The sequence below is a fragment of the Ovis canadensis genome, chromosome 3, assembly GCF_042477335.2.
Source record: "Ovis canadensis isolate MfBH-ARS-UI-01 breed Bighorn chromosome 3, ARS-UI_OviCan_v2, whole genome shotgun sequence".
Lineage (NCBI taxonomy): Eukaryota > Metazoa > Chordata > Mammalia > Artiodactyla > Bovidae > Ovis > Ovis canadensis.
In genome coordinates this window covers 231,641,200-231,668,938 of record NC_091247.1, presented here as the reverse complement: position 1 = coordinate 231,668,938, position 27,739 = coordinate 231,641,200, and the positions used below count along the sequence as shown (strand labels likewise).

Here is a 27,739-nt window from a genome sequence, read left to right as displayed (position 1 = left end):
TCCTCTGTTTCTTTGCACTGATCACTGAGGAAGGCTTTCTTATCTCTTCTTGCTATTCTTTGGAACTCTGCATTCAGATGCTTATATCTTTCCTTTTCTCCTTTGCTTTTCACCTCTCTTCTTTTCACAGCTATTTGTAAGGCCTCCCCAGACAGCCATTTTGCTTTTTTGCATTTCTTTTCCATGGGGATGGTCTTGATCCCCGTCCCCTGTACAATGCCATGAACCTCATTCCATAGTTCATCAGGCACTCTATCTATCAGATCTAGACCCTTAAATCTATTTCTCACTTCCACTGTATAATCATCAGGGATTTGATTTGGGTCATACCTGAATGGTCTAGCGGTTTTCCCTATTTTCTTCAATTTGAGTCTGAATTTGGTAATAAGGAGTTCATGATCTGAGCCACAGTCAGCTCCTGGTCTTGTTTTTGTTGACTGTATAGAGCTTCTCCATCTTTGGCTGCAAAGAATATAATCAATCTGATTTCGGTGTTGACCATCTGGTGATGTCCATGTGTAGAGTCTTCTCTTGTGTTGTTGGAAGAGGGTGTTTGCTAGGACCAGTGCATTTTTTTGGCAAAACTCTATTAGTCTTTGCCCTGCTTCATTCCACATTCCAAGGCCAAATTTGCCTGTTACTCCAGGTGTTTCTTGACTTCTTACTTTTGCATTCCAGTCCCCTGTAATGAAAAGGACATCTTTTTGGGGTGATAGTCCTAAAAGGTCTTGTAGGTCTTCATAAAACCATTCAACTCCAGTTTCTTCAACATTACTGGTTGGGGCATAGACTTGGATAACTGTGATATTGAATGGTTTGCCTTGGATACGAACAGAGATCATTCTGCCGTTTTTGAGACTGCATCCAATTACTGCATTTCGGACTGTTTCGTTGACCACGATGGCTACTCCATTTCTTCTGAAGGATTCCTGCCCGCAGTAGTAGATATAATGGTCATCTGAGTTAAATTCACCCATTCCAGTCCATTTTAGTTTGTTGATTCCTAGAATGTCGACGTTCACCCTTGCCATCTCTTGTTTGACCACTTCCAGTTTGCCTTGATTTATGGACCTGACATTCCAGGTTCCTATGCAATATTGCTCTTTGTGGCATCGGATCTTGCTTCTATCACCAGTCACATCCATAACTGGGTATTGTTTTTGCTTTGGCTCCATCCCTTCATTCTTTCTGGAGTTATTTCTCCCCTGATCTCTAGTAGCATATTGGGCACCTACCGACCTGGGGAGTTCCTCTTTCGGTATCCTATCATTTTGTCTTTTCATACTGTTCATGGGGTTCTCAAGGCAAGAATACTGGAGTGGTTTGCCATTCCCTTCTCCAGTGGACCACATTCTGTCAGACCTCTCCACCATGACCCACCCATCTTGAGTTGCCCCACAGGCATGGCTTGGTTTCATTGAGTTAGACAAGGCTGTGGTCCTAGTGTGATTAGATTGACTAGTTTTCTGTGAGTATGGTTTCAGTGTGTCTGCCCTCTGATGCCCTCTTGCAACACCTACCATCTTACTTGGGTTTCTCTTACCTTGGGCGTGGAGTATCTCTTCACGGCTGCTCCAGCAAAGCACAGCTGCTGCTCCTTACCTTGGACGAGGGGTATCTCCTTACCGCCACAGTTCCTGACCTTCAACACGGGATAGCTCCTCTAGGCCCTCCTAGGGATTATCTACGCAGAAATACTGGAGTGGATAGCCATTTCCTCCTCCAAGGGATCTTCCCAGCCCAGGGATGGAACCCAAGTCTCTGGCATCTCCCGCATTGTCAGGCAAATTCGTTACCACTGAGCCATCTGGGAAGCCCAATCGAGTATGGCCTTGTTGTTGTTGAGTCACTAAGTCAAGTCTGCAGCACACCAGGCTTTCCTATCCTTCACTATCTCCCTGAGTTTGCTAAAACTCATGTCCATTGAGTCACTGATGCCATCCAACCACCTCATCCCCTGTCGCCCACTTCTCCTCTTGCCCTCAGTCTTTCCCAGCATCAGGGTCTTTTCCAGTGAGTCAGCTCTTCACATCAGGTGGCCAAATACTGGAGCTTCAGCCTCAGCATTAGTCCTTCCAATGAACATTCAGGGTTGATTTCTTTTAGGATTGACTGGTTTGTTCTCCTTGCTGTCCAAGGGACTCTCAGGAGTCTTCCCCAACACCATGGTTCGAAAGCCTCAGTTCTTCAGCACTCAGCCTCCTTTATGGTCCAACTCTCACATCCATATATGACCACTGGGAAAACCATAGCTTTGGCTAGACAGACCTTTGTTGGTAAAGTGATGTCTCTGCTTTTTAATCTGCTGTTTAGGTTTGTCTTAGCTTTTCTTCCAAGGAGCAAGTGTCTTTTAATTTCATGGCTGTAGTCACTGTCAGCAGTGATTCTGGAGCCCAAGAAAATAAGGTTTGACACTGTTTCCACTTTTCCCTCATCTATTTGCCATATAGTGATGGGATCAGATGCTCTGATATTCACTTTTTGAATATTGAGTTTTAAGCCAGATTTTTCACTCCCTCTTTCACCCTCATCAAGAGGCTGTTTATTTTAGTTCCTCTTCACTTTCTGCCATTAAAATGGTATCATCTACATATCTGAGGTTGATATTTCTCCCAGCAATCTTGATTCCAGCTTGTGAGATCCTATCTTAACTAATGTTATCTGCAAAGACCCTATTTCTAAACAAAGTCACATTCTGAGGTTCTCAGTAGTTATGAATTGTGGGGTGGGGGAGGGGATGGACACTATTCAACAAGGCATAGGCTATAAATCCCCAATCCAAATTTTCTTGGTTCTCCAAATGCCTCTGATCAAAAGTAACATGCAGTAATCCACTTGTCCCTCTGGGTTTCTTGTCTTATTTAGTCACTGTTTTCTTACTTCATCAGTGTTCTTAGAAAACAGTTCTTAAGAAAAATAGTTTCTACTGGATTTTTAACCATTTTCAGCAGGAAGTTCCATTTAGGAATCTAGCTCACCACATTACATCTCCACTCATTTGATGAAGCTACAGTGTGGTAAGAATAGCTCAAGAAAATTAACGGATATTATGCCTTTTTCATTAATAAGCATGTGCAAAAGTCCCAACAAAGTATCAGCTAGCAAAATGCAATAGTTTATTTCTGTAAATGCATTTTGATCACATGGGTTTAACCCAGAAATTCAAGGATGGCTCAACATCCTACTTTCATTTTTAATGGTAATCCAACACATTCATGGATAAAGAGAGGGACACTGCATGATCATGCCAACAGATGCGATTTTTATAACATTCAGCAATTAATTGTGATTGTAAAAATGGCTTCTAGTCATTACAGAATAACATCATTGGACTTGCCCACTTGCCAAAGGGGTGAAATCCAGAAAAATGAACAAAATATTAAAAGCAATGATTTTCAGATATTGGATAAAGGACAGTACAGGGCTGTGATCACCGACACAAAGGAAGCAAATTACATAAAGCCTACGATTGCTGTGGAGGCATTTACAGGTTGCAGTGCAGGGAAGAGGCCCAGTTTAGGCGGGGGGTCTTGATGAGTTGGGAGACAGAAGTCAGAGTTTGGGGAGGCTGAGGTATTTGGAATTTTCAGATAAAAATAATAAAGAAAAGGGATCAATTCAGAGAAAGAATTCCAGAAAGCTAAAATAGGATCCCCATAAGTTTTAGTAAATGCTCAATCATGCTTATGTAGAATAAAATTCTATAAGACTGTTTAAAGAAAACCTACTGGGAAACTATAAGGCAGAAACTCCGAAAGCACGTGTAACACTAGCCCCCAAGCAGAGGCCACTGTAGACGACGCTAACAGCTTTAAAACAGACCTGAGAAGAGTCAGGCTGCTCACAAGACACTCAGCTGACTTCCAGAACCAACTTCAATACTGTTTAGAGGAAGATGATGAAATCCAGGCACTTTTGTCCTGCATCTAATTAAAAAAACAAATTCCCAGACCTACAAGGAAGCAGGAAAAATCTGGAGGGAAAAACATCAGTCAAAACAGACTTGGAAAGGACAGAAGTGATGGAATTAACAGCCATGGACATTAGAACAACTGTTATAAACATACTCAAGAATTTATAGGAGACATAAACACAATAAGCAAATAAAGGGAAGAGGTAAAAAAGAATCAAATGGAACTTTGGGAAATGAAAATTCAGTATATAAAATGAAACTATCCAAACTGAAGCAGCAAGAAAAAAAAATTTTTTTTAATTAACCAAGCATCATTGACCTCTGGGAAAATATCAGGCAGTCTCAGAACAGTACAATTAGAAACACACAGTAGGTACACACACAAACGTACTGAAAGAAATAATGGCTGAAATGTTTCCAAAGCTTTTGCAAACTATAAACCCACAGGCCCAAAACACTCAACAAATCTCAAGCAGGATAAACACAAAATAAACTACTTGAAAACATATAATAACCTACTTGCTAAAAATTAATAATATCCAGAAAGTATTAAAAAACAGCCAGAAAAAAGAAAGACGCATGCATATCAGTAAATAAAGAGAAGATTTTTTGCTGGTTTCTCCTAAGAAACCATGTAAACCATAGTAAATGGAATGACCTCTTTCAATTGCTAAAAGGAAAACACCTGTCAACTTAGTAGTCTACATGCAGTGAAAATATCCTCCAAAAAGTAACAGTGAAATTAAAGACAACTAGAGACAAACAGAACCTGAGATAATTCCCCACTAGCATATCCACAATACACAGAATATTAAAGTAAGTTCTGTAGAATGGATACACCACAACAGAGGAGTGCCTGGGTCTGCACAAAGGAGCCAAGAGGACGGAGGGTGAGCCTTCTCTTGTGCTTGAATTCCTTTACAGTATAACTGACTGTACACATTTTTTAAACTGGCAACGCAGGATTCAAAACATACGTGTAAGCAACACATTCAACAGCACAAGGGAAGGGAGGAAGCACTGGGGACCCACGGCTGTAAGATTCCACTCTTGGGAAAAAGGGAGGAGACCGAACCGCCAACAGGAGCCTGAAAGGCAGTGCTTGTGCCCAGTCTCAGAAACAATGGGATGATCTCTGTTTCCAAGGCAAACCGTTCAACAGCAGAGTAATCCAAGTCTAGGCCCCAAAGGCAAAGGAGAAAGGGAAAGATGTACGCAACTGAATGCAGAGTTCCAAAGAACAGCAAGGAGACAAAAGAAAGCCTTTGCAAGTGAACAATGAAAATAGAGGAAAACAACAGAATGGGAAAGACTAGAGATCTCTTCAAGAGAACTGGAGAGGGCTTCCCTGGGAGCTCAGTGGTAAAGAATCCACCCACCAATGCAGCAATTTCCTGGTGGTTCAGCAATACGTGAACCGTGAACTCCCTGATGTTCAAGCTGGTTTTAGAAAAGGCAGAGGAACCAGAGATCAAATTGCCAACCTCCGCTGGATCATGGAAAAAGCAAGAGAGTTCCAGAAAAACATCTATTTCTGCTTGATTGACTAAGCCAAAGCCTTTGACTGTGTGGATCACAATCAACTGTGGAAAATTCTGAAAGAGATGGGAATACCAGACCGCCACCGCCACAGGTCAGGAAGCAACAGTTAAAACTGGACATGGAACAACAGACTGGTACCAAATAGGAAAAGGAGTACATCAAGGCTGTATACTGTCACCCTGCTTATTTAACTTATATGCAGAGTACATCATGAGAAACACTGGGCTGGAAGAAGCACAAGCTGGAATCAAGATTGCCGGGGGAAATATCAATAACCTCAGATATGCAGATGGCACCACCCTTATGGCAGAAAGTGAAGGGGAACTAAAAAGCCTCTTGATGAAAGTGAAAGAGGAGAGTGAAAAAGTCGGCTTAAAGCTCAACATTCAGAAAACGAAGATCATGGCATCTGGTCCCATCACTTCATGGGAAATAGATGGAGAAACAGTAGAAACAGTGTCAGACTTTATTTTTTTGGGCTCCAGAATCACTGCAGATGGTGACTGCAGCCATGAAATTAAAAGACGCTTACTCCTTGGAAGAAAAGTTATGAGCAACCTAGATAGTACTGTATTCAAAAGCAGAGACATTACTTTGCCAACTCAGGTCCGTCTAGTCAAGTCTATGGTTTTTCCTGTGGTCATGTATGGATGTGAGAGTTGGACTGTGAAGAAAGCTGAGCGCCGAAGAATTGATGCTTTTGAACTGTGGTGTTGGAGAAGACTCTTGAGAGTCCCTTGGACTGCAAGGAGATCCAACCAGTCCATTCTGAAGGAGATCAGCCCTGGGTGTTCTTTGGAAGGAATGATGCTAAAGCTGAAGCTCCAGCACTTTGGCCACCTCATGCGAAGAGTTGACTCATTGGAAAAGACCCTGATGCTGGGAGGGATTGGGGGCAGGAGGAGAAGGGGACGACCCAGGATGAGATGGCTGGATGGCATCACGGACTCGATGGACGTGAGTCTGAGTGAACTCCGGGAGTTGGTGATGGACAGGGAGACCTGGCGTGCTGCGATTCATGGCGTCGCAAAGAGTTGGACACGACTGAGCGACTGAACTGAACTGAACTCGGACGGTAAAGTGTCTGCCTGCAGTGTGGGAAACCTGGGTTCGATCCCTGGGTTGGGAAGATCCCCTGGAGAAGGAAACGGCAACCCACTCCAGTATTCTTGCCTGGAAAATCCCATGGATGGAAGGAGCCTGGCGGGCTACAGACCACACGGTAGCAAAGACTCAGACACAGCTACTTCACTTTCACTCTCACCAGTGCGGGAGACATGGGTTTGATCCCTGGTCTGGGAAGATCCCACACGCTGCAGAGCAACTAAGGGCATGCGCCGCAGCTGCTGAGCCTGTGCCCTCGAGCCTGGGAGCTGCTGCAGCAATGAGCCTGCAGCTACAGAAGCAACTGGAGCACTGAAGGCCACACGCCCTGCAGTTCAAGCTCGCAAGAGAAGCCGCCCCAGTGAGAGTCCCGCACACTGCAGCTAGAGAGGAGCGCCTGCTTGCCACACCGAGAAAAGGCTGCGCAGCAACACACACAGTGCGGCCGAAAGAAAACAGATAAAATTGTTTAAGAAGAAACAAAGTCAGAGATACCGAGGGAACACTTGATGCAAAGATGGGCACAATAAAGGAGAGAAACGGCAAGAACCTAACAGAAGCAGAAGAGATTACGAACAGGTGGCAAGAATACACAGAAGAACTGTACAAATAAGGTCTTAATCACCCAGACAACCATGATGGTATGGCCGTTCACCTACAGCCTGGAATGTGAAGCCAAATGGGCCTTAGGAAGCATTACTAGAAACAAAGTTGGTGGAGGTGATGGGACTGCAGCTGAGCTCTTCCAGATCCTGAGAGATGACGCTGTGCAGCTGCTGCACTCAGCACGCTAGAGAGTCTGGAAAACTCAGTAGCGGTCACAAGACTGGGAAAGGTCGATTTCCATTCTAATCCCGAAGAAAGTGAAGTCGCTCAGTCGCGTCTAACTCTGTGCGACCCCGTGGACTATAGGCTACCAGGCTTCTCTGTCCATGGGATTCTCCAGGTAAGAATACCGGAGTGGGTTGCCATTTCCTTCTCCAGGGGATCTTCCCGACCCAGGGATCGAACCCAGGTCTCCCGCATTGGAGGCAGACGCTTTAACCTCTGAGCCAGCAGGGAATCCCAAGGAAAGGCAATGTCAAAGAATGCTCAGACTACCATACGAGTGCACTCATTCCACATGCTAGCACGGTGATGCTCAAAATCTTTAAAGCTAGGTTTCATCAGTATGTGAACTGAGAACTTCCAGATGTACAAACTGGATTTACAAAAGGTAGAGGAGGTTGAGGAGGAGATTCCTTGGTGGCTCAGTGGTAAGGAATTGCCAGCCACTGCAGGGGACACAGGTTCCATGCCTGGTCTGAGAAGATCTCACATGCCACAGAACAGCTGAGCCCGAGCACCACAACCACTGACGCTCACGTGCCCTCGAGCCTGTGCTTTGCAGCAAGAGAGGCCGCCACAGTGAGAAGGCTGAGCACCGCAGCCAGAGAGCTGCCTCACTCAGCCCAACTAGAGAAGCCAGTGTGCACACAGCAACGAAGGCCCGGCACAGACCAGAATACATCAACAAACAAACTGTTAAAAAAGAAAAGGCACAGGAACCAGAGATCACATTGCCAGCATCCACTGGATCATAGAAAAAGCAAAGGAATTCCCAAAAAAATCTACTTCTGCTTCATTAACTATGCTAAGGCCTTTGATTGTGTGGATCACAACAAACTGGAAAATTGTTACAGATAGGAATACTGGACCACCTTACCTGTCTCCTGAGAAACCTGTATTCAGGGCAAGAAGGAATAGTTATACCTTACATGGAACAACTCACTGGTTCAAAATTGGGAAAGGAATATATCAAGGCTGTATGTTTCAACCTGCTTATTCAACTTCTATGCAGAGTACATCATGTGAAATGCCAGGCTGGATGAATCACAAGCCAGAATCAAGATTGCCAGGAGAAATATCAATAATCTCAGATATGCAAATGATTCCAGGAGGAGGGCACAGCAACCCACTCCAGTATTCATGCCTGGAGAATCCCATGGACAGAGGAGACTGGCGGGCCACTGGGTCGCAAAGAGTCGGACACGACTGAAGGGGCTGAGCACACGCGTGCAGATGACACCACCCTCACGGCCGAAAGTGAGGAGGAGCTGAAGAGCCTCTGGATGAAGGCGAAAGAGCAGAGTGAAAAAGCTGGCTTAAAGCTCAACATTCAAGAAACTAAGATCACGGCATCTGGTCCCATTACATGACATCACCCTTACGGCAGAAAGTGAGGAGGAGGTGAAGAGCCTCTGGACGAAGGCGAGAGCTGGCTTAAAGCTCAACATTCAAGAAACTAAGATCACGGCATCTGGTCCCATCACTTCATGGCAAACAGATGGGGAAACAATGGAAACAGTGACAGACTTTATTTTCTCGGGCTCCAAAATTACTTCAGATGGTGACTGCAGCCATGAAATTCAAAGATGCTTGCTCCTTGGAAGAAAAGCTATGGCAAACCTAGACAACGTATTAACAAAGCAGAGACATCACTTTACCAACAAAGGTCTGTATAGCCAAAGCTACGGTTTTTCCAGGAGTCATGCATGGATGTGAGAGTTGGACCATAAATAAGGCTGAGTGCTGAAGAACTGATGCTTTCAAACTGTGGTGCTAGAGAAGAGTCCTGACAGTCCCTTGGACTGCAAGGAGAACAAACCGGTCTATCCCAAAGGAAATCAATCCTGAATATTCACTGGAAGGACTGATGCTGAAACTGAAGCTCCAATATTTTGGCCACCTGATGGGAAGAGTCAACTCATTGTAAAAGATTCTGATGCTAGGAAAGATCGAGGGCAGGAGGAGAAGGCAGAAGCGAGGATGAGATAGTTGGATGGCATCACTGACTCAGTGGACATGAGTCTGAGCAAGCTCTGGGAGATAGTGAAGAAAAAGGGAAGTCTGATGTGCTACATATATAGTTCATGGGGTTGCAAAGAGTTGGACATGACTTAGTGACTGAGATTCTTATATGTGAGATTATTATTACTTGAGAGTAGACAATGATAACCGAAAAAGACGTACTATAAAATCTAGAGAATACACAATAAAAATCACAGAGAGACTTGCCTGCTGGTCCAGTAATTAAGACTCCACGCTTCCAATGCAGGGGGCATGGGTTCAGTCCTTAGTCAGGAAACTAAGATCCTGCATATCGTGCGGCATGGCAAAAAATAATAATAATTAACAGAGATATAGCCAGTTAGCTGAGTGAAGATAAAATGGAATTTTGAAACAGACTTGTTTAATAAGAAAGCAAAAATAAGATAAACAGGGCTTTCTTGGTGAACAGTCAAAAATAAATAAATAAAATTATGGTTTTTTTTAAAAGATTAAGGAGCCTTTAAAAAAATAAATAAAGCAAAGGTTAAAAAAAAAAGATAAATAAAACAAAGATGGGACAAATATAAAAGAAATAGCAAGATGGTAATTTTAAGACCAAGATGTCAATTTCATTAAATAGAAATCTTCTAAACTCTTAAGTTACAATGCAGAGACTGTTAGACTGTATAAAAAATGAGACCCAACTACTGGCTGTCTCAAGAAATGAACTCTAATATAAAAACAAAAATAAGCTAAATGTAAAAGGCTGGAACAGAGGAGGAGAAACAAGTTAGAACAGAAATCTTTTTGGAATTTTGCTTCATTTCTCTTTATGTTAGCTCATTGTTAGCAAATAGAATTTTCTTTTTTTTTTTGTCATGCCACATGGCATGGAATCTTAGTTCCCAGACCAGGGATCAAACTTGGGCCCTTGACAGTGAAAGCATGGAGTCCTAATCACTGGTCAACCAGGGTATTCCCTAAGTGCAACAGATTTTTTTATGTTGATTTTGTGCCCCACAATTTTACCATATTTATTATTTCTTTTTCCCCAGAAAATTTAAAAATATCCCATTTATTATCAGGAAGTTAAAGCTGAAACTCCTTATAGCTTCACAGAAATGTTTTCACTGAAATATATACTTTCCCTATTTTCTTTTTATTGAGGTACACTGATTTACATATATGAACCCCAGGTGTACAACACAGTGATCCACCATCTTAGAGTTTACACTCCGTTCATCGTCGTTATGAAATATCGGCTGTATTCCCTGCGCTGTGCAGTACACCCTCATAGATTACTCACTCTACACATGGACATAAAGAGGCAGACTGCACTTCTTAATCCCCTACCCGTGTCTTGCTCCTTCTTATCCAGTCTCTAATACTTGTGGTGGGGTCTTTGGGGTTTTCTACATGCAAAGTCATGTCATCTGCAAATAGTGGCAGCTTCACTTCTTCCTTTCCAAGCTGGGTGCCTTTTATTTCTTTATCTTGCCTAACTGCTCTTGCCAGGTTTTCCAGGACTGCGTTGAATAAGAGTGGTGAGAGTGTGCATTTTTGTCTTGCTTCTGATTTTAGAGGTAACTTTCCATTTTTCTCCACTGATTATGATGTTAGCTATGGGCTCATCCTGTTGCTGTTTATTTGCTAAGTCGTATCTGACTCTTCCATGACCCCATGGACTGTAAGCCCTCCGGGTTCCACAGTCCATGGAAATTTTTAGGCAAGAAAACTGGAGTGGGTTGTCATTTTCTTCTCCAGGGATCTTCCCAACCCAGGGATCAAACCCATCACCACGTATGGCCCTTATTATGTTGAGGTACATTCCTTCTATGCTCACTTTATCTTTTTTAAACCATAAATGGTGGAGAAGGAAATGGCAACCCACTCCAGTATTCTTGCCTGGAGAATCCGATGAACAGAGGAGCCCGGTGGGCTACAGTCCACAGGGTCACGAAGAGTCTGACACGACTGAGCGACTTCACTTTCACTTTCACAGCTATAACAGACTAACACTGTTAGTTAACAGTTAGCAGTGTTAACTGTGTTAGTTAACAGTGTTAATTAACAGTTAGCAATGTTAGTTGTTAGTTAACAGTATTAGTTAACCGAGATTAACAATTACTGCTGTAATTACTAACACTGATTCTGTATTAAAAAAATAATAATAATAAAAATAAACCATAAATGGGTGTTGAATCAAATCCTTTTTCTTCGTCTATTGAGAAAATCATAAGGTTTTCATCCTTTGTTTTGTTAATGTGGTATATCATATTGATTTGGGGATACTGAACCATCTTTGAATCCCTGGGATAAGTCCCACTTGATCATGGTGTATGGTCCTTTTAATGTATTGTATTTGGTTTGCTAGTGTTTTGTTGAGGATTTTTCAATCTGTGTTCATCAGACATGGTACCATGTGTGTGTGCTGTTATCTGCTTTTGTAATCTGGGTGATGCTGGCCTTAAAAATGAGTTATGAAGCATTCCCACCTCTTCAGTTTTCTAGAATAGTTTGAGATAAATAGGTATTAACTATGCTTTGGTCTCCATGCAGACCAACTCCTGATCGCCCCATTAAGTAGCAGCGACCCTATCTACTCTTAGTAATTGGGGTCTATTTTCCCCTCCTTCTTTGCCTGCTGGTTTGCCAGCATGAGGAGATCAAAATGACCTGGTGGAATTTGCAGATCCTGGTTCAGTGGAGGCGTCCTTCCCTGGAAGCAGAGGAAGTTCCCTTTGGAAGTGTTCCCTACCTGGGAACCAGGGGGTCTAACCCAGCAGAGCTTAATGCTACAGAGACAGAAGTCGCTAAGTCTGCAAGTGGGTCGCTGAGTATGGCGGTGAGCAACAGGGGGCTCAACCCCTTGGGCTCTTGGGCCTGTGTCGCTGCTCCTGGATGCAGTGTACGCGCCCCAAGTCCTCACGGCCCTGCCCTAGAGCTGGGACTTTACCTAAGTCTTTAAGAAGCCGTTCCGTCTTCCCATTAGACTGGCTGCTTACAGCTAATACAGAATGCTACAGAAGTGGTGGGCCCCAGGGCAGCTCACGCTTTTGCACTGTGGTGCTGCAGTCCACGGGGCTGCCAAGAGGGAGACACGACTGAGTGACTGAACAACAAATGGCAACTCACACACTGTTGTCCATGTTTCACCGTAAAATGAGCTCCTTTTTCTTTTTAAGGGAAAACCTTTTTTAAGTGGAACTTTGTTGTTGTTGCTCACTCAGCCGTGTCCGACTCTCTGCGACCCCATGGGCTGCAGCGCGCCAGCCTTCCCTGTCCTTCACCGTCTCCTGCAGTTGGCTCAAACTCAGGTTCATTGAGTCGATGATGCCATCCAACCATCTCATTCTCTGCCACCCCCTTCTCCTCTGGCCCTCAACCTTTCCCACCATCAGGGTCTTTCCCACTGAGTCAGCTCTTTGCATCAGGTGGCCAAAGTACTGGAACTTCAGCTTCAGCATCAGTCCTTCCAAAGAATATTCAGAGTTGATTTGTTTAGTACCAACTGATTTGCTCTCCTTGCAATCCAAGGGACTCTCAGAAGTCTTCTCCAATACCATAGTTCAAAAGCATCAATTCTTCGGTGCTCAAAAGGCACTCAGCCTTCCTTATGGTCCAATGCTCACATCCATACATGTTCTTGTTGTTCAGTTACGTAACCCTGTCCAGCTCTTTGTGATCCCATGGACTGCTGCACGGCAGGCTTCTCTGTCCTTCATCTCCTGGAGCTTGCTCAGACTCATGAAGGGGAGGACAGAGGATGAGATGGTTGGATGCCATCACTGACTTGATGGACATGAGTTTGAGCAAGCTCCGGGGGTTAGTAGCAGACAAGGAAGCCTGGTGTGCTGCAGTCCATGGGGCTGCAAAGAACCAGACACGACTGAGCAACTGTACTAAATCAGATAGGACCTTGGCTTTGCTACCGAACTGGCCTTAACAAAAGCCCTCACTACCTGGTCTGCTGCTGCCGCTGCTGCCAAGTCGCTTCAGTCGTGTCCGACTCTGTGCAACCCCACAGACGGCAGCCCACCAGGCTGCCCCGTCCCTGGGATTCTCCAGGCAAGAACACTGGAGTGGGATGCCATTTCCTCCTTCCAGGCATGAAAGTGAAAAGTGAAAGAAGTCGCTCAGTCCTGTCGGACTCTTCCAGACCCCATGGACTGCAGCCCACCAGGTTCCTCCACCCATAGGATTTTCCAGGCAACAGTACTGGAGTGGGCTGCCATTGCCTTCTCCGGCCTTCTCCGCTGTCTGGTCTAAAATAAGGCTTTCCTCTCTCATTTCTCTGTCACAGTACATGCTGCTCGTTCCCTGCATAGTTCCGTTCACGATGAGTAATTGTCTTGTGTGTTTATCTGCCTCCTCCCACTGCAGCTAGTAGAGACGCTCCGGAGAGCGGGGGTGCATCCAGCCTTTTACACTGCTGCTATCACATAGATTCAATCATATATATCATATACGTATACATGTCAACCACATATACATATCATATATACGTATATATCAGCAATCATGTAGATTGCTACAGGTCATGGGGTCGCAGAGTCGGACACCTCAGAGCGACTGAACTGAACTTCCTTGCCCGACTGCCCCGGGGGCCAAATGTGTCCACCGAGGGGCCGCCGCCGCCCACGCTGCCCTGTGCGCTCCCAGACCCTGGCGAAGGCCCACCTTGCCTCACAGGAGCGTTCCCGGGTAGCCGCCCTGAAGAGTCCGACCGGCTCCTAGGACGCGCCACCAGCCTACGTGATTCGCCCACGTAACAGGCCAGGCGCCGAGGGCCCGACCGCTCATAACGCTTCTGATTGGCCCGCGCCATTTCCTGCTTCCGGGTTGCGGTCCAAACAACGGCCTATCTCTCGGCGGCCGGGCCAGGAGAGAGAGGCCATTGGCCGTCGCCCTGAGCAGGGGCGGGGCATAGCGTCGGAACGCGCGCCGGGACCATTGTCTCCTGGAGAGCCGAGCGGGGCCGCCGAGAGCCGAGTAGAACCGGGCGACCCGAGTGCGACCCGAGCCGCACAGGCTGGCCGGAAGCGGAGCCGAGCGCGGCCGGAAGGAGCCGAGCGCGCCCGCAGGGCCTCAGCGGCGACGGGGCGTGGGCCCGGCCGCGCCGGAGCCATGGCGGCCGAGGGGACCGATGTGGTCGGAGGAGGGCCTCTCGGAGGCTGCCTGACCAAGGACAGCTTGCTGCAGGCTAAGTGCCCCGACGCGGCCCCGAGCCGGCGGCGTGGCTCGGCGCGCTCACGAGACGCCGAGCGCCGCGCCTACCAGTGGTGCCGAGAGTACTTGGGCGGGGCCTGGCGCCAGGCGCGGCCGGAGGAGCTGAGGGTTGACCCAGTGAGGTGGGAGGTCAGGGGTCACCCCCTCCTGTGCGCGCGCCGGGTCGGGCTCGGGCCCTGGGGACCCTCGGCGTTCCTGGGCCGGGGGCGGGCCGGGGGCGCGGGGCGCGGGGGCTGGACGCCGGGCCGGTGGAGCGGACGGCGGGCTGAGCGCGCCCTGCTGTGGGTCTGCAGCGGAGGCCTCAGCAACCTGCTCTTCCGCTGCTCGCTGCCCGACCACCTGCCCAGCGTTGGCGAGGAGCCCCGGGAGGTGCTGCTGCGGCTGTACGGGGCCATCCTGCAGGTGAGGGGCGAGTGAGGGCCGCCGTGGCCTTGGGACCCCTCGCCCAAGTCTGGCAGGTGGTGTGGCCCCCACTGCGCAGTGGAGAACACTAAAGTTCAGGGGTTGAGTATTTTGTCCATTATGATACCAATGCCTGCGCTCTGGATCCCCCCCTCCCCCGCCCCCCGGCGGTGAGTCCCAGCTGTTGTGGGAGGAGCAAGTCGACCCTCGTGTGTGTTAGCGTCCCTTTGCCATTGGCCCTTTGTGACTGTGGTCCCTTCACTGTCCATCTTCCTTCAGGGCGTGGACTCTTTGGTCCTTGAAAGTGTGATGTTCGCCATACTTGCAGAGCGGTCGCTGGGGCCCCAGCTCTACGGAGTCTTTCCAGAGGGCCGGCTGGAACAGTACATCCCAGTACGAGCCCGGCCCTGACCTACCCGAAGCACTTCCTTACCCCCCAACCCCCTTCCCAGTGTCTGCCTTCACATCCCTCACCCCAGGTAGGGAATTTTCCCCAAGCCCTGACTCCACCCCACCTCCCTTCCCCCACCCTTCCCCCACCTGCCCCAGCCCCTTCACCACCCTGATAGGTTCCTGGGTGCAGAGCCGGCCACTGAAGACACATGAGCTTCGAGATCCAGTGTTGTCTGCAGCCATTGCCACGAAGATGGCTAAGTTCCATGGCATGGAGATGCCTTTCACTAAGGAGCCCCACTGGCTATTCGGGACCATGGAGCGGTGAGTCAGGAGCCCGCACATGACTGAAGCCCCAAGCTGCCAGTCACTCCTCTGGGCTGCAACTGAATGTATCTGATGCTCTGTCCTCCCCTCCAGGAGAGTGAAGCCAGTGTCCCACTGTCTAATATGACCTCTTACAGAACAGACTTCCAGAGATTGCCAGACAAGCCATTCAGTGACAGACAGGCAGGACAGCCTGGCCGAGGGGAGAGGGGAGGGATGGTACACTGAGTGGATCCTGTTATTTGGGCTTTAGGTACTTAAAGCAGATCCAGGACCTGCCCCCTACCGGCCTTCCCCAGATGAACCTGCTGGAGATGTACAGCTTGAAGGATGAGATGGGCAACCTCAGGTGGGGGCAGACAGGACAGGGTAGGGGCAGGGGTCTGGGAGGGGGCTGGACAGAGAGCACAGGAAGTGTGGGGTGTGGGCACCTAGTGGGGTCCTCCCCAGGATTTGCTGAGGGCTAGAATCAAGGCCTAGCCCACAAAGATGCTTCTGACCCTCCTTTGTCACTCTGGCTCAGGACCCATGCCCCTGTTCCCCTACAGGAAGCTGCTAGACACTACCCCATCACCAGTGGTCTTTTGCCACAATGATATCCAAGAAGGTAAGAGAAGGCATCTGAGTCTCCCAGCCTCAGGTGAGGGGGGCCAGAGGGCCCTGGAGTGACCAGAATCTCACCACTTTCCTCCAGGGAACATCTTACTGCTCTCAGAGCCTAAAAACACCGACAGCCTCATGCTGGTGGACTTCGAGTACAGCAGTTATAACTACAGGTGAGGGTGAGCAGATGGCCTCCCGTGGGCCTGTTCCTACAGTGCCCTAGAAAGGCTGACCAGGCCTTCATCTCTGCATCTTAGCTGCCCAGGGTATTTGGGGCTGAGTGTCCACCTTATTCCCTCAGGGGCTTTGACATTGGGAACCATTTTTGTGAGTGGGTTTACGATTATACCCACGAGGAGTGGCCTTTCTACAAAGCACAGCCTGCAAACTACCCCACTGAGGGACAGCAGGTATGTGGGCCAGAAGCTGGGGCAGCAGGACCTGGCCTGTGCGAGAGAAGAAGGGTAAAGTCTGGGAGGAATGGTGAGGAAGGGTGTTCACTGGGAAATCCTCACCAGGCGTCCCACTTCCTGACTCTGGTCTCTTGATCTCAGCTCCATTTCATTCGCCACTACCTGGCAGAGGTGAAGAAAGGTGAGGCCATCTCCCAAGAGGAGCAGAGGAACCTGGAAGCAGATTTGCTGGTGGAAGCTAATCGGTGAGGGGAGGCAGGTGGCAGGGTAGAGCAGGATGCAGAGGAAGAGTAGACGCCGGGCTGCAGGTGAGGTGTCAGTGCAGAGTGGCGGCAGGAGGCCAGGGTGAGGTCTGAGGCTGGTGGAGAACAGTTTGAGACGGGGAAGAGTCAGGACAGGGTGGCTTAGGGCGACGGGGAGCAGTCAGAGCCTTGGGGCGCGTCCGTCCTGGTGGCGGGGCTCAGGCGGCGCCGGGTGTCCTCTGAACGCTTCTCCTGCCCTTAGGTATGCCCTGGCATCTCATTTCTTTTGGGGTCTCTGGTCCATTCTTCAGGCATCCATGTCCACTATAGAATTTGGTTATTTGGTAAGTAACCCAGGTACGTGCGATAGATGTGGGGAGGGAGCGCATCAGGGGCCTCGGGCCCTCTCGGACATCTATGCGTAGTCAGGTGGCCATGGGCAGACTGAGGGGCTGGGGGGTGCTGGGCCCAAGCATTCTCACCATCTGGGAATTCTTTGCCTAGGAGTATGCGCAGTCTCGGTTCCAGTTCTACTTCCAGCAGAAGGGCCGGCTGACCAGCTTGCACCCCTCATCCTGATTCCGCCTCCAACTCCTGGCATTTCTCCTGGAGCCTCCAGGGCAGGACCTTGGGGGGAGGGGCACAGGGGAAGCCCTAGGGGGCTGGGCTGAGCCGCACTGAGACTGGAGTTAAGGAGGCTGATCTCCCCCGGACCCCAGGTTCCCCCCGCGGGAAGTGGGCAGAAGCCCTGGCGTATGCACCATAAGACAATAAACTCGCTGCACCCCTCATGCCCTGTCCTAGCCCTCCTTGGGTGTTGTGGAAAGCACCCACCAAGAATTGCACACAGATTGACCAAGGACCACTGCAATGAGCCTCGCGTTCCCCTCCTGAGAAGTACAGCTGTTGGGTGATCTGGGCTTGATGCTGGTCAGGGGCCATTCTGCCAGTGGGAGCCGTCTGCACCCCCCATCCCTGGCTGCAGCTTCAGTTCAGTTCAGTCGCTCAGTCGTGTCCGACTCTTTGTGACCCCATGAATTGCAGCACGCCAGGCCTCCCTGTCCATCACCAACTCCCGGAGTTCACTCAGACTCACGTCCATCAAGTCCGTGATGCCATCCAGCCATCTCATCCTCGGTCGTCCCCTTCTCCTGCCCCGAATCCTTCCCAGCATTAGAGTCTTTTCCAATGAGTCAACTCTTCGCATGAGGCCAAAGTACTGGAGTTTCAGCTTTAGCATCATTCCCTCCAAAGAACACCGAGGGCTGATCTTCAGAATGGACTGGTTGGATCTCCTTGCAGCCCAAGGGACTCTCAAGAGTCCTCCAGCACCACAGTTCAAAAGCATCAGTTCTTCGGCACTCAGCCTTCTTCACAGTCCAACTCACATCCATACATGACCACAGGAAAAACCATAGCCTTGACTAGATGGACCTTAGTTGGCAGAGTCCTGTCTGCTTGCAGCTTAGATCTGATAAATCCCTGGGGGACTTGGGCTGGGTACTGGGGAGTCACGGCTGCAAAGAGGGCCCTGAGGCGGGGCTGCCCCACCCTCAGCGCTGGCCCTCAGGGAACAGGAGGCACAGCTGACACCCGGACGACCTTTTCCCTACATTCAGCTATTTTTAGTTCAAATGCCGCCCTCCTCACGTGAGCCCCGTTGGGCACCCCCAGGCTCCCAGACCTTTGAGAGAGCTTCAGCTTGCAGAAACCCGCTCTGCGTCCCCACTCCTGATTCTCGTCGTGAGGCGGGGGTAGATTCTCGTTGCGCCCCGTATCTGTTCTCAACCCAAATTCGGGAGTGGGTGTCAGGTTCCCGGCGAGGGCGGGTCTTAGGTGGCCTGCCCTGAAGGACGTGCGGACACGGGCCAGAGCGACTGGCCGCACAATCGAACAGGAGCAAACCTTAGCTGTGAGTGGAGTTGCGGGCTAGCTCGGGCCGCCGACCGGGCCAGGGCTCTGAGCTCGCGTAGGGGTGGGGGTGTGGGGGAAAGGGTGGGTGGAGGCTGGTGCCAAGGTCCCACGTGACACGGCTAGGGGTACGCACATCCCGCCTCCAAACCAGACCTACTCCGCTTCCGAGGCCACTCACCCCCACCCCCGAGGCCGCCCTTTGCTGTCCTCGGGGTTTCTGAACTTTTCAAGGCCTTGACCCCCTTGCCGACCACCGCACCATTGTGCGAAAGTTCTGAGGCGGTTGGCGAGGCTGAAGGACCGACCTGCGGCCAGGGGTTGGGGGAAACCAGGACACGACGCGGGGCTGGCCCAGGGAGGGAGGCGGGGGCGGGCCAGGAGCGCGGACAACGGTGGGGGCGGAGCCTCGGCTCGGCGGCTGAGCCTGCCCACGCCCCCTCCTGCCGCCTCCCAGGTGCCAAGCAACCCCCAGGATGGCGGAAGCGCACCAGGCTGTGGCCTTCCAGTTCACTGTGACCCCAGAGGGGGTCGACTTCCAGCTCAGTCGGGAGGTGCTGAAACAGATCTATCTGTCTGGGGTCAGGTCCTGGAAGAAACGCCTGATTCGCATCAAGGTGGGCGCAGGCGGTCCTGGCCTCTATCTCCCAGCAGGTGCAGAATCCAGCCTTCCAGGGAAGCAGAGGCCAGGTGTCAGCTGCTGCCCGTTGTCAAGGTCCTCCTCCCCTCCTTGGGCTGGCAGCTCTGCTGAGTGACAGGCTCCAGCCCTGCAGAGCCCAGAGGGGTGCTCAAGGTGGGCGGGGGGGGGGGGGGGGTGGTCCTGGGGCACAGCAGTCAGGTGCTGCAGGTGTGGGATTTGGAGGAGTGAAAGCGGGCAAAGGCCGCACAGGTCTCCGCTCACTGAGCCCTTCCTGCTCTGTGAGCATGCCTGTTTCTGCCCGCAGAATGGCATCCTAAGGGGCGTGTACCCTGGCAGCCCCACCAGCTGGCTGGTCGTGGTTATGACAACAGTGGGTTCCTCCTGCTACAACGTGGACGTTTCCATGGGACTGGTCTATTATATCCAGAGATGGCTTCCTGAGGGGTAAGAAGCAAGGCCATGAGAGAGGGCCGGGTGGGCTCTGTGGCCGGGACTCCTGGGCCTGCAGGACACTGGCCCCTGGAGGCCACAGGGCAGCCCTCCCTGGAGGTGGCCGCCGGCTCGGTCCCTGCTTCTGGGAGTTCGTGTGTGAGGCCCTCAGGCGCTCAGATGTGAGTGTATCCAGGGAGTTTCTCCGCCTCTGGTGCCTACCCCGGATGGCTTTATGTATATCAGGGCTGTAGAATCAGAATTTCCCTGCAGGGTGGCCTCCAGTGGAGCCGCTGCAGGCCTCTCCTCTTCTCTGACAGACGTCCCTACCGGACCCCATACACCCGGACGCTCCTCAGCATGGCTGTCTTCTCCACGGGCGTCTGGGTGATGGGCATCTTCTTCTTTCGCCAAACCCTGAAACTGCTTCTTTCCTACCACGGTTGGATGTTTGAGATGCACGGCCAGACCAGCCACTTGACCAGAGTCTGGGCTGTGAGTGGGAGCCAGTGGAGGGGTCCAGGAATCTGGTTTGAGACCGCGGGGCCTCACTTTGGGTTCTGAGCTGGAGGGGACAACCAGGCAAGGTGCTGGTGCCCGGCAGGGTGGGTCCCGGTTCCGAGGGTCTGGGGCAGCCCCTCCAGCGTTTGCTACTTTCTGCTCTTTCCTGCAGCCTCCCCCTCAACATTCTCTACTCTGCATCCTCAGGTCTGCGTCCGCCTTCTGTCTGGCCGACGGCCCATGCTCTACAGCTTCCAGACGTCTCTGCCCAAGCTGCCGGTGCCCAGCGTGCCAGCCACAGTTCATCGGGTGAGGGCCTGGGTGCAGGGCAGGCTGGACTCAAAGAACTCACTCAGACATGAGACTGCCACTTACAAAGAGTCAGCCTGAGAGGGAGCCATGAGGCTGGGCTTGGAGGAAGGTCAGGACACAGGCGGCTCCTGCTGCCTGGCCCTCACACTGATGCTGACTTGCCTGGACAGTACCTGGAATCCGTGGAACACTTGTTGGATGATGAGCAATATTATCGAATGGAGACGCTGGCCAAGGAGTTCGAGGAGAAGACTGCCCCCAGGCTGCAGAAGTACCTGGTACTCAAGTCCTGGTGGGCAACCAACTACGTGAGTGCTACCTGCTAGGCTCACCCTCACCCGGCCTGTGTGCTGGCTGCTCACGCCCCACCCCCGGCCCCGCCGCTAACCTCCCACCCACCCCCAGGTGAGCGACTGGTGGGAGGAGTACGTCTACCTGCGGGGCAGGGACCCCCTCATGGTCAACAGTAACTACTACGTCATGGTAAGAGCCCCGTGCTCACCGCGCCCCCACTCTGGCCTCGGGGCAAAGCCTGGGGGACGGCTCAGAGCCGCGGTGGCAGTTTCCACGGGCAAGCGGAGGTTCTGGAGTGAGGCCTGAAGCAGAGGGAAGATGGGGCTGCGTGTCCCACAGCAGTCGCCAGGAGGCTGCTTACAGGTGATGCAAATACTGGGCATCCGGGGAGCCGAGCCGACCCCGCAGCCTGATGCTGTCCCCTGGGCTCCTCTGCTCACTGCCCTGCCCAGCTCGGGCTCTGTCACTTCCTTCCTTGCTCTCCCACTGGCTTTCCAGCCTTGACTTCCCAAGCTGTCCTGACAGCAGGGAACTTCCTTAAGTGCGTCTCAAGTAGACCCAGAGTCACTGCTCTTAGGGCTCAGGTCCCTAACCTGCCGGTCCCTACCCCATGGGAGCGGCCCTCTTCCTGCTCCGAGGCCAAGGCTGCAGAACCCACCGGGGGTGCCGCCCAGCCACAGACCTGCTCGCCTTCTCCTCTCCTTCTTCCAAAGCACATTTCAAGTAGGGTGCTGCCATGCCCCTCCTCCACAAAGCTATCTTTCTAGAAACCTATGTGCAGCTTGTCTAGGCCAGAGGTTTTAAGCTGTTCTGTGGTGGCAGAACCTCTTCCTCCAAGAAAAATAAATAAAATGTCAACAGCTCCAAGGGGTTTGGAAAAGAAGCTCAGGTGGAAGCCAGGGCAGGGGGTGACATGACCAGTCATGTGTTTCACCTCTGGTACTTGGCCTCAGAGAGTGTGCAGGATGGACTGGGGAAAGGGGCCGAGACACCCCAGACAGAGGGCCCCCTGTGCACACGCGCCACGGCCTCCCTGCAGGCTCTGCTGTCTCCCTGCAGGACCTCGTGCTTGTCAAGAACACAGACATGCAGGCTGCCCGCCTGGGAAATGCTGTCCACGCCATGATCACGTATCGCCGTAAACTGGACCGTGAAGAGATCAAGCCTGTGAGTTGTGTTGGGGGTGCGGGCGTGACCGGAAGAGGGGCCGCCATCTGAGCCGTACTGGGCCTTCCTCCCAGGTGATGGCACTGGGCCTTGTGCCCATGTGCTCCTACCAGATGGAGAGGATGTTCAACACCACTCGCATCCCGGGGAAGGACACAGGTATGGGGTCGCACCCGGGCGCCCGTGCTGGGGCCTGGGTGGAGGCCCCTCCCTGCCAGCCATGGGCCCACCACGCCAGTGCCCTGCTGCCTGCTGCTCCCTGAGCATCCTCAGCATGTTAGGGTCGTGACACTGCGAAAGATAGTCAGTTTGTGGCCGATAGTAGACACCTACTGTTTACAGGCACGATGCTACTGCTGGGGCCCTGAGAGGCCAGGACGGAGCCCCTCCCTGCAGGGCTCCTGGCACACAGGAAGAGCCTCCTGCACAAGAGCAGGAGGGAGCCTAACAGGGCTCCTGCCTTGAGGGGCCTGTAGAGCAGGAGGGCGGGCTTGCCCAGGGCCACCAGAGCGGCGCCTGCATTTCTGTCTCCAGCACAGCCTGTGATTTCCTAGAGCTCCAGGTTCCTCTTCTGTGAAATGCCTCATGGGACTGTGGTTGGCATTAAGTGAGAGACGGGGAAGCTCTGGCTCGATGCCCAGAGGTTGGCGGAAGGCAGGCCCGGCGGAGGCCCTCGTGGCCGCCTGGTGTGGGGCCGGGGGCCTTCGGGGAGGCGTGTGGGGCGGGGGCCCTGCTTCTGCCTGAGCCCACCCTGGCCTCCGCCACAGACGTGCTCCAGCACCTCCCGGACAGCAGGCACGTGGCCGTCTACCACAAGGGCCGCTTCTTCAAGCTGTGGCTCTACGAGGGCTCCCGCCTGCTCAAGCCTCGGGACCTGGAGATGCAGTTCCAGAGAATCCTGGACGACCCCTCCCCACCCCAGCCTGGGGAGGAGAGGCTGGCGGCCCTCACTGCAGGGGGAAGGTATTGGGGCCCACGCTGGGGCACCAGGAGGAGAGGAGTTCAGTCCCACGTGCCACCCTGGAGCTCAGGCAGGAGGCCTGACGGAGGGACGTAGGCCCGGTGTGCCCGGTGTTGACCAGGACCTGCCGTCGTCAGGAACACCGGTGGCAGCAACAGGGAGTCGCTGCTGTGACCTCTAACTGCTGCTGGCTGGATGGGGGTGTGCAGAGACTGCAGACACAGGTCCTGGGCAGGGCTCTCATCCTGCAGGGGGCCCCGCTCACTCTGCCCTTGTGCCCTCAGAGTGGAGTGGGCGCAGGCACGCCAGGCCTTCTTCAGCTCTGGCAAGAACAAGGCTGCCCTGGACGCCATCGAGCGCGCTGCGTTCTTCGTGGCTCTGGACGAGGAGTCTCACCACTACGACCCAGAGGACGAGGCCAGCCTCAGCCTCTACGGCAAGGCCCTGTTGCACGGCAACTGCTACAACAGGTACACGCCCCGGCTCCCCCGCTCGCGGGCCCCGGAGCTCCCCCCGCCTCCCCCGCTGCCCTTCTCCTCCCGCTGCAGGTGGTTCGACAAGTCCTTCACACTCATCTCTTTCAAGAACGGCCAGCTGGGACTCAACACAGAGCACGCGTGGGCAGACGCCCCTATCATAGGGCACCTCTGGGAGGTAACAGGCCCCGGGAGGGGCCCTGCAGCGCAGGCTTGGGGTGGGGTGGCAGGGCAAGGACAGCCTCTCAGCCTGACCTTCCCCTGCAGTTTGTCCTGGGCACCGACTCCTTCCATCTGGGCTACACAGAGACGGGGCACTGTCTGGGCAAACCCAACCCTGTGCTGCCCCCGCCTCAGCGACTCCAGTGGGACATTCCTGAGCAGGTGTGCGGGCCGAGAAGGGGCAGGGGTGGCTGTGTGAGAGTGGCAAGGGCCTGAGATGCCCTGCAGGCCTCCCCTTTGTCCCAGCCCCACTCTCAGGGGGAAGGTCCGAGTGTCTCTTATGGTCCAGACTGACTCCAGGGAGAACAGAGACCCCAGGACCGTCTGGGGGTTGGAGAAAAACGTGAGGCGTGAGCTCATGTCTGGGAAGCACCTGTCAGTGCCCGCTCCCCCGCAGAGCCCAGCCCCGCCTCTGCACTAACGCCCCCAGCCTGTCTGTGGCGTCTCCTCCTGAGGCCATCGAGGCCTGCCCAGCCTTGCCTTCCTCCGTTACTAACCCTCAGGCCTTCTGGACATGACCCTGGAGCCCTGCTGGAGAGCTCTGCCCCCAGCTGACCTCTCCGTGTCTTGGCAGTGCCAGGCTGTCATCGAGAGTTCCTACCAGGTGGCCAAGGCTCTGGCGGACGACGTGGAGCTGTACTGCTTCCAGTTCCTGCCCTTTGGCAAAGGCCTCATCAAGAAGTGCCGGACCAGCCCTGACGCCTTCGTGCAGATCGCCCTGCAGCTGGCGCACTTCCGGGTAGGAGCCCTGGGCCGCCGAGCGGGCGGGGTGGCACCCGGGCCCACCCCAAGGTTCACCTTCTGTGTTCCCCAGGACAAGGGCAAGTTCTGCCTGACCTACGAAGCCTCGATGACTAGAATGTTCCGCGAGGGCCGGACAGAGACCGTGCGCTCCTGCACCCGTGAGTCCACAGCATTTGTTCAGGCCATGGTGCAGGGGCGCCACCCGGTAAGCCCCCGCGGCCTCGTGCTGAGGCGACCGCTTGGCCTCTGGGGGTTCGGGGTCAGACCCGCTCTTCACGGCCCTGTTTCTGCCCCCAGAACGAAGACCTCCGGCGTCTGTTCCGGAAGGCTGCGGAGAAGCACCAGAACATGTACCGCCTGGCCATGACAGGGGCGGGCATCGACAGGCACCTCTTCTGCCTTTACGTGGTCTCCAAGTACCTGGGGGTCGAGTCCCCTTTCCTGGCTGAGGTCAGTGTGGACGGGCGCGTCTGTCCGCAGGCCCGCTCTCGGTGGCCCTGCCTGCTCCACGCCCCTCCCAGGCCTGCGGACTGGCCGCGAGCAGCAGCCTTCCCTTGTCGAGTGGGTGTCGGCGTGAGGGGGGATGGACGGACCAGCATGACATGTCGGGGCGGCAGCGCCCATGAGGGAAGTGCAGAGGCTCAGGGGGACGGGGGTGTCCGGGCGGAGGGAGCCTTCAGTGCCCAGACAGCCACTGAGGCCGCGGTGTGGGATATGGAGCAACAGCTCGGGGTGCGGGTAGAGGCAGGGGCAGGACAGGCAGGTCCTGTGGTGGAGGGTTCTGTGCAGATGCTGTGACGGTGAGAACAGACCGGGGACCAGGGCCGCAGTCAGGAAGGCGCTGCGTCCGTCCCCTCTGCGTCCTCAGCCAGGACGCCTCAGGCACTGCCTGTCCGCGGGTGTGCAGCGCGTCTGACGGCAGGGCCTCCCTGTGGCAGGTGCTCTCGGAACCCTGGCGCCTCTCCACTAGCCAGATCGCTCAATTCCAGATCCGTATGTTCGACCCAAACAAGCACCCCAAACACCTGGGTGCTGGCGGTGGCTTTGGCCCTGTAAGTGCCCTTGAAGGTGGGCAGGTGGGCGGGACCAGGGGACGGGCGTGTCTTTGGAGAGTACAGGGACTCAAGGGGGTCAGACCAGAGGCAAGAGCACAGGCCTGGACCTGCCTGGCATGGGAACAGAATGGGTACCTATAGACCTGTTGGGAGGAAAGTGGATGGGAGCTCACCCCTGCTGGAGTGACCCTGCCTGAAGCTGATGCGCCCTCTGAAGGGGGCTTACAGAGAGTCCAGCTCTCCCACTGAGATTCACACAGGCTAGTTGGTCAGGGAACTGGCGACGCTGTGGAGAGAGGTGGTGCTCTTGAGCCTCCTGAGGGGACGCAAGGCCGTGGGTCCCCTGGTGGGGTCTGCAACCCTGTTTTCCCACGGCTTCCTGGGGGTGGGCCCCTTCCTGTGAACCTTGTGGGCAGAGCAAGGATAACATCAGCTTGGCTTTCAGATCTTCAAGGTCAGCTCACCTCTGCTTCTTTACCCTCCACGCTGCCTCAGGTGGCAGATGATGGCTACGGTGTTTCCTACATGATCGCAGGTGAGAACACCATCTTCTTCCACGTCTCCAGCAAGTTCTCCAGCTCAGAGACGGTGAGTCTGCCCTGCTGCTACTCCGCCTGAGGAGGGTCGGCCCAGGGCGCGTCGGGAAGGACCCTTGCTCCTGTGGCCAGGGGGCGGGGGCTTGCCTGGAGTTTGGTCTGAACTCTTGACTTCCACAGAATGCCCAGCGCTTTGGGAACCAGATCCGCCAAGCTCTGCTAGACATCGCCAATCTTTTCCAAGTTTCCAAGGCTGATGGCTAAGGGCTGGAGAGATGCCAGCTGCCCTTCTGTCCCCACAGAGTGGAGGAGGGGGCCTGTGGTCAGCCTTCAGGCACAGGGGTGGCAGCGCACAGGTGCCTAGGCTCCAAGAACATCTCCGGAAACAAGTGCTCCCCCAGCTGACACTGCTCCCTGAGGGCTCAGGTGGCAGAGGCAGGGCTGGAGGGAATCTTGATTTTTTTTCTTGCTAGATGCTAATAAAAATAAGGCTGTATGGTTCTGCTTTAGCCCTTAAGTACTTACGGGTTTTTTGGGGGGTGGGGGACTAGGAGGCCCTTCCCTTGCTCTAGCTCAGGCCAGTGAGGTGGCCAGGGAAGGGCTAGGGCTGGAGACTGTGAGAGGCTTCTGACCTGCCTTAAATACGGGTCTCTGCTGTCCACACCCACATATGCACTTGGAATAAATTCTTGCTTCAGAACCTCCACCCGCTCCCTGGTGCCACTGTTTGTCTGCTGGAACTAGGGCCCACCTGCCTCCTCTGCACCGACACGCCCTCTGCACCTCCCTGGGCAGGAGCACAGCTCTGTGCAAGCCTCGGCATAGGGAGGAGCTGCAGTCCCAGGCCTGAGTCTGGGTGCCAGGTGGTCGTGTCTGTGAGAGGACACAGGATAATCCGGAACAGGCATTCCTCCCTTCAGTCCAGCTTTTTATTAAAATAATATCACCAGTAAACAAAAAAATTAATATGAAAGTATAAGCGGGTACTCAGTTACCACTGCCACAAGGCTGAACAAATCTAGATCCCATTGCTCTGCTAGGTGCTGAGAGCCAAGTGTGCATCAGCCACAGTCCTCGGCCTTCTCTTATTAGCCAGTGTCTACCGAGCAGCCGCCGTCCACTTGGCTCTGTGTGGGAGATTCCATGGTGAACAAGGCACCGCGTGCCCACGAGGATGTCACCACTTGGTGAGGCAGGCACGGATCCGGGGACGGAGTGGCTGGCAGGGACACCAGGAGGCTTTTGAGTAATCCATTTAGCAAGAACTTACTGAGCACTCAGTGTGCTAAGCATGGGACACAGCAGTGAGCGGAACTGGCAAAAACAACCCCTCCCTGTGGGGCTTCAGAGTCTAGTGAGGGAGAAAGGCAATAACCAAGAAGAATGAGCAAATTACATAGTAAGTCAGATGCTAATCAGTGCTAAGGAGAAAAATAAGTGAGGGGAGGAACAAGGAAGGGATGGGTGGCGGTTTCAAACAGAGTGGCAGAGCCAGGCCTTCCCAAGTGGGGC

The 27,739-nt window shown here is 53.0% G+C and overlaps 3 protein-coding genes across 5 annotated transcripts in view; 2 read left to right on the top strand and 1 right to left on the bottom strand.

The window, feature by feature from the left end:
• The window catches only part of MAPK8IP2 (mitogen-activated protein kinase 8 interacting protein 2), a 31,117-nt gene extending 16,969 nt beyond the window's left edge, over nucleotides 1-14,148 (bottom strand). Inside the window, exon 1 of the mRNA XM_069581890.1 lies at nucleotides 14,051-14,148. The gene's annotated coding sequence lies outside the window, so the exon portion shown is untranslated. The remainder of the gene's footprint in view (nucleotides 1-14,050) is intronic.
• Nucleotides 14,149-14,216: 68 nt separating this feature from the next.
• On the top strand, nucleotides 14,217-17,770 carry CHKB (choline kinase beta). Its single transcript, XM_069586225.1, has 11 exons — nucleotides 14,217-14,721; nucleotides 14,893-15,001; nucleotides 15,281-15,394; nucleotides 15,585-15,718; nucleotides 15,975-16,070; nucleotides 16,270-16,328; nucleotides 16,416-16,497; nucleotides 16,626-16,734; nucleotides 16,879-16,982; nucleotides 17,242-17,323; nucleotides 17,484-17,770. The coding sequence occupies exons 1-11, from the start codon at nucleotides 14,498-14,500 to the stop codon at nucleotides 17,556-17,558; spliced, it is 1,188 nt and encodes a 395-aa protein (XP_069442326.1). The 5' UTR covers nucleotides 14,217-14,497; the 3' UTR covers nucleotides 17,559-17,770.
• Nucleotides 17,771-18,618: 848 nt separating this feature from the next.
• CPT1B (carnitine palmitoyltransferase 1B) lies at nucleotides 18,619-26,931 on the top strand. Of its 3 annotated transcripts, none has more exons than XM_069586222.1 (19): nucleotides 18,619-18,891; nucleotides 19,348-19,507; nucleotides 19,835-19,974; nucleotides 20,280-20,454; nucleotides 20,668-20,769; nucleotides 20,943-21,080; nucleotides 21,178-21,255; nucleotides 22,126-22,233; nucleotides 22,308-22,392; nucleotides 23,001-23,196; nucleotides 23,479-23,664; nucleotides 23,743-23,848; nucleotides 23,938-24,054; nucleotides 24,467-24,631; nucleotides 24,707-24,841; nucleotides 24,934-25,086; nucleotides 25,575-25,688; nucleotides 26,187-26,279; nucleotides 26,408-26,931. In XM_069586222.1, the coding sequence occupies exons 2-19, from the start codon at nucleotides 19,367-19,369 to the stop codon at nucleotides 26,489-26,491; spliced, it is 2,316 nt and encodes a 771-aa protein (XP_069442323.1). In that variant the 5' UTR covers nucleotides 18,619-18,891; nucleotides 19,348-19,366; the 3' UTR covers nucleotides 26,492-26,931. The 3 variants fall into 3 exon arrangements, 2 of the variants coding, with proteins under 2 accessions (XP_069442323.1, XP_069442325.1); XR_011256239.1 differs by having other exon boundaries at nucleotides 18,636-18,891; nucleotides 24,707-24,794; XM_069586224.1 differs by having other exon boundaries at nucleotides 18,668-18,891; nucleotides 19,348-19,683.
• Nucleotides 26,932-27,739: the final 808 nt, after the last annotated feature.